The sequence below is a fragment of the Ambystoma mexicanum genome, chromosome 9 (genome assembly GCF_040938575.1).
Source record: "Ambystoma mexicanum isolate Mex_15411 chromosome 9, UKY_AmexF1_1, whole genome shotgun sequence".
Taxonomy (NCBI): domain Eukaryota; kingdom Metazoa; phylum Chordata; class Amphibia; order Caudata; family Ambystomatidae; genus Ambystoma; species Ambystoma mexicanum.
In genome coordinates, this window is record NC_090931.1 from 1,497,643,962 (window position 1) to 1,497,649,961 (window position 6,000).

The 6,000-nt window shown below is 43.9% G+C and overlaps 1 protein-coding gene across 4 annotated transcripts in view; it reads left to right on the forward strand.

The window, feature by feature from the left end:
* LOC138489303 (zinc finger protein 84-like) overlaps window positions 1–5,761 on the forward strand; it is a 212,342-nt gene extending 206,581 nt beyond the window's left edge. For all 4 annotated transcript variants that reach the window (XM_069617003.1, XM_069617004.1, XM_069617001.1 and 1 more), the window contains one exon: window positions 3,259–5,761. In XM_069617003.1, the coding sequence (XP_069473104.1) occupies window positions 3,884–5,332 (1,449 nt within the window). In that variant the 5' untranslated portion in view covers window positions 3,259–3,883 and the 3' untranslated portion in view covers window positions 5,333–5,761. The remainder of the gene's footprint in view (window positions 1–3,258) is intronic.
* Window positions 5,762–6,000: the final 239 nt, after the last annotated feature.

Sequence of the window (6,000 nt, forward strand, 5' to 3'; positions counted from 1 at the left end):
AAGATCAAAGTAAGTGATCTAAAGAGAGAGTGCGGTCCCAGACACCTGAAAGCAAAAAGAAAAATCCTCAGGGTGCCCAGGAGGTCGACATCTCTTCTCTATACCTATGACACACAGACACCGCATTTTGTGACTCCACAGCATTGTGAGAAGTATAGTGGCAAGTTAGCAGCACGTTGTGCAATTGAATGCCCATCAGGCCACCAACACTTCCAAAGGATTAATTGCACATTTCTGTTCTTGCCAGCACACTGGTGCAGCTGGGCTGGGTCAAATGATTTTCACAGGATCACACAGTTTGGGTAAGCAGTGAAGCCAGAATTTGCCAGCAACTTACCACATACCTTCCAAGCTCTAATTAGTACACAAATTTGTTTTGTGTTTCCTGAACCCCAATACGGTTGCTTATTTGCAACAAATCACTTGAAGCATCCACCTTTGTGGGAGTATATGCACCACCTTGAATAGAAGATCTACCCGAACGGGTAGGAGAAATATTATTGCCAGCCACTTGCTAACAACGAACCCGGCGTCAGGGCCTTTCAACACTTACGAACTAAATAGGCCTGGGGGAGGGGGTGGGAATTTGCAGCAACTGCCCCCATGCTGTCAGTCAGCGGTCTTGTATCCGTGCACGGCAAAACAAATAATTTCTCCATTTTCGCTGTGGAGCTTAAAATGTGCGCTTTGCAGTGCTCGTATCAAAGCTGCGTTTACTCTTTCCACAGAATATACAGCCTTCTAACACAGGTTCCTTCATATCGGCCACCAGCTGACAAAGAAGAGTTTATAGTTCTTCAGTGGGCAGTTTATTTATTTACTGTTTGCTTGTTAGGTGCTTATACAATACGAAAATACTGTTTCAGTGGGCCCACAGGGCAGGGAGGGAGCAGGGGAAGTACATTTAAAAACACTAAATGTAAGAGCAGTGGGGGGAAAAAGATAGAAGGGACGAACCTACTATGCCTTGTGATTATTCAGAACGTGCAAGTGCAGCAAGGAAGAGGGAAGAGCAGGTAAGTGCTGGGGAGTCCGAGCTCATGGGTGAACACAGATGAGGTGTTAGGAATGTTCAGTGCTACACAAACTGGGGCCGCGGAAGGTCTAAGTGCGAATCTCCAGGGCGGAGCGTGTGCTGTGGATAGACAGGAGCTGGTGAGAATCGGTGAGGGAGGTCAGGGCCCGAGGATGCATAAGGGCCCAGGACACCGATTCAGCAACTGTGGGATTAGCAGAGGAGAGAATAAGGGAAGGAGGAGGAAAAAGGGAAAGTCTTAAGGAGCTTCTGGAATCTGAGAAGATCCTGGTAAAAGCGCAGGGGGAGTCTATTCCATGGGAGGAAGCCCGCTGAGGAAAGTGAACGACAACCTGCCCTCTGGTTAGCAAAACACTTTACACACACAGAGTTCGCACTAGAGGAACGTAGTGGTCTAGAGGGAGAGTATTTAATGAGATAAAGCAGATAGGCCCAGACAGCCTTGTTGATGATGCAGAGAGATTTGAATTTAATCCGTGCAGCAGTGAAGACTTTTAAGTGCAGGAGAGATGCAGTCCCTGGGTTTAAGGCCAAGGATAAGTCTTGCTGTCCTATTCTGGATTAGCTGGACTAGCTGGCGGGGTCACAGAGTGGAAGATGGTAGATTCAGGAGGAGGCTATTGCAGTAGTCAAGCCGAGAGAGAACTAGGGCTTGGGTCACATTGAGACTCTGAGGGAAAGTGAGAAAAGGTAAAATTACTTTGAGAAGGAAGAGTTGGAAGTGGGACTTCTTGGCAATGTTCTGCGTGTGAGGGAGAAAGGAGTCGACGATGATTCCTAGGTTGCTGGCTTCAGTTGATGGTGGGGGGGGAGAGCCCAAGGAGGAAGGCCAGAAAGAGGGGAAGAAGGAGGGAACAGGGGTGTTGATGGAAAGGATTTCAGTTTTATAGGCGTTGAGGCAGTGATCGTTCGATGCACACCAGACTGGATGTCAGAAAGACAGTGCAGGATGATGGAGGATGCAAGAGGTTCAGCTCAGCAGGGAGTTGAAAAAGAGCTGCAAGTCGTCTGTGTAACAATGGACGTTGGAGAAGGAGGAGATGAGGAGTGCAAGTTAGATGTTAAAGAGCCAGGGGGAGAGTATGGAGCCCTGGGGGACACCACAGGTGGAAGGGGAAGTAGGAGAGAAGAAGGTGCCCATGAGGACTTGGGAAGAACGGTTAGTGAGGAAAGAGGCCAGCCAGTCCCAGTGCCTGTTCCGAGATACCAAGGGTATCTTGGTGTTTAAGCTTCCAGCTGGCTAGCCGCCTCATGATAATTGGCAGCTATTACTCTTTCTTGCCGTTTGTATGTACCCCATGGGTGCCTCTCACTCCCAACAGGGGTAGGGGGTGGAGACACATCTTCATCCCGACCTGCCTGCACTATTACTGCCAGGCTTGCAGAAGGCCTTTTAAACATTCTTTCCTTCTCATAAATCACAAGCATGCCGTGTTATTACTGTGGGGCCGGGTATTAGCCAGTGGCTGGAATATATATTTCTCCAACATGAAAGGGCAGGAGAAATATTTCTTCCTAGCAGCGGCCACTTGCTAACATCCAGCCCTACACACAAGGGATTTGCTGAAGGCCTCCCCCACCCTCTCCTAAGCACCTCTGCATGACTCCTTCGCTTGGATTAAGCCGGTTCTGTGAGTGGAGCTTGGGTGCTCGTGCTGTTCAGTCTCTATCTCTTCTCCACGTGACATGATGACGCCGCACCCGGGCTGGGCTCATACATTCATACAATGTATTTAGCCCAGCCCGGGAGCATCTGCCTGCCTGCACACTGTCAGTGCACTGAGCGCAGAGCTTAAATAAAAAGTCACAGTTATCTGTGCATTTAAGCTCTGCGCTCTGTGCCATAAATCATATCGCAGTTGGTGCGACATGATCAATTAATTAAAGAGCAAACCAGCAGTATGATATCACATATTGCGATGCAATTCCGCTATTCTATGCCTTGAAACAATAAATGGATGGAACTTGATGGATGTTTTCTTCCTAGGTTCTTTCTTTCATTGTCACAGAGTGTGTCATTTTTTCTGGCTGCTTTAAAAATCAGCTTTACTTTTTATTAGTCTTGGGCACTGTGTACAGTGCCCCAACTCCATCCCAGATGCACAGAATAGAAACTTTGTTAATTGTATTAATTCACTAAATGTTATACTACATTTCAGTTAATGCTATTTATAGCCACAAATTCACATATAGAAAGATAACCTTTCCATTTAATTCCCCAGGTTACTGACGCAGGCCAGAAAAGTCGAGGTGGTACACGCTAAAATTAACACTCTGAGAAGCCTTCTATGTCTGAAGGGGAAGACGCTTCAGAGCCCTGACAAGACTATGAAAAGCCAGACATGTTAAGTAAGGAATTAGGAGAGCCAAGAACACTACTGGTTAAAAAAGTGATATCTTCAATCCCGTATAATTTCAATTGTACGTCATGGCGCACTCAAAGTTCAGCAATTAGACATATGCGCGTCTGGATAATTAGGGGGACTGAAAGGTTTCCTAAATGTAAGCAAAGTGCTCTGGTAAACTGCACCTCATGCAAGTACTGATCTTAAGAAGAAACTCAATCTAAGAGGACAGCTCCTTGTCTACATGAACTGAAAAGGTATATGGACTACATGCATGTAAAGTACATAACAGAAATCTGTTCAAATGAAATTTGATGTCCAATGGCAATAGACACATTGGGGGAGAAACGCTGTGGCTTGCTGTCATCAGAAAGGCTTCTCAGAAAAACCAGACTCACAAAGGGAAAGGACACAAGGGAGGATAATATGACAATTTCAGTGCACTGAATATCATAAAGCATTTATTTAAAACAAGTGACTTATTACGTATAAGAGAAGACACATGAGTAGAAAAATGTATCAGTGCACTGAATGCCACAAACGATTCAGTCAGAAATTGACTCTTACTATCAATGAGAGAGCACACACAGGAGAAATCCCATATAAGTGCAGTGAATGTCAGAATATATTAAGTCACAAAAGTAATCTTACTATCCATGAGAAAAAACACACTGGTGAAAAGCCATATCAGTGCACTGAATGCCAGAAACGCTTCAGTCGTAAACGTAGTCTTACTGTGCATGAGAGAACACACACTGGAGAAAAGCCATATCAGTGCAGTGAATGCCATAAACGATTTAGTAGGAAAGGTCATCTTACTGTGCATCAGCAAACACACACTGGTGAAAAACCATATCAGTGCAGTGAATGCCAGAAACAATTTAGTGGGAAAGGTCCTCTTACTCTGCATCAGAGAACACATACTGGAGAAAAGCCATATCAGTGCAGTGAATGTCAGAAAAGCTTCAGTCAGAAACGTAGTCTTACTCTGCATGAGAGAACACACACTGGAGTAAAGCCATATCGGTGCAGTGAATGCCAGAAACGCTTCACTCGTAAACGTAGTCTTACTGTGCATGAGAGAACACACACTGGAGAAAAACCATATCAGCGCAGGGAATGTCAGAAAAGCTTCAGTCAGAAACATAGTCTTACTGTGCATGAGAGAACACACACTGGAGAAAAACCATATCAGTGCAGGGAATGTCTGAAAAGCTTCAGTCATAAATGTATCCTTACTCTGCATGAGAGAACACACACTGGAGAAAAGCCATATCAGTGCAGTGAATGCCATAAACGATTTAGTAGGAAAGGTCATCTTACTGTGCATGAGAGAACACACACTGGAGAAAAACCATATCAGTGCAGGGAATGTCTGAAAAGCTTCAGTCATAAATGTATCCTTACTCTGCATGAGAGAACACACACTGCAGAAAAGCCATATCAGTGCAGTGAATGCCATAAACGATTTAGTAGGAAAGGTCATCTTACTGTGCATGAGAGAACACACACTGTAGAAAAGCCATATCAGTGCAGTGAATGCCATAAACGATTTAGTACGAAAGGTCATCTTACTGTGCATGAGAGAACACATACTGGAGAAAAGCCATATCAGTGCAGTGAATGCCATAAACGATTTAGTAGGAAAGGTCATCTTACTGTGCATCAGCGAACACACACTTGTGAAAAACCATATCAGTGCACGGAATGTCTGAAAAGCTTCAGTCATAAATGTATCCTTACTCTGCATGAGAAAACACACACTGGAGAAAAGCCATATCAGTGCAGTGAATGTCAGAAAAGCTTCAGTCAGAAACGTAGTCTTACTGTGCATGAGAGAACACATACTGGAGAAAAGCCATATCAGTGCAGTGAATGTCAGAAACGATTTAGTGTTAAAGGTAACCTTACGCTACATGAGAGGATGCATACTGGAGAAAACACCTTGTAAGTACACCAAATGTGAGAAGAGGTTTAGTATGGAAAGAAAGCTCACGTTTCCTAAAACACACACGTTACAAATTAAGAAAGGGAGACACTAGCCCAAGAAAACAAATATCAGTGCTCTAAAGGGCAAAAATGTTTCAACCATTAAACCCATCTAAATCTCAAAAGAAAATGTCAGCGAAAAGCCTCATCATTGCACTCAGTGAAGTCCTCTTACTCAGCATGAGAAAACGTACACTGAATCCTATCAAAGCACTGAATGCCAGTAAAGATGTAGTAATAAAAGCATTCTTCTGCATCATGAGGGAAAACATACAGGAAAAAAAGCTTATCAGTGCCCTGAATAGCCTAAAACTGCAGCTGTAAAATCTAATGAATGAATTTACAGAGAAGAAAATGCAAATATGTACTATTGTGAAGAATAATATGTGAAGAGAATCTGTTTAACGTAATAAACAACATAACATTTGTATTTATTTTATTTATAGAGCGCACAAGGCCCGAGGGCATCCGGGCGCGTATTTTAGTTACAACATGATAAAGGCAGAGAGACCAGTAAAATTACAGATAAATTACAGTTAAAATTACAGTTACAGATATACACATATATACATGAAGCAGTTACGCGAAGCGTAGGAAGTCATGGCATAAGTACATGAGTTGAGAGGGGTG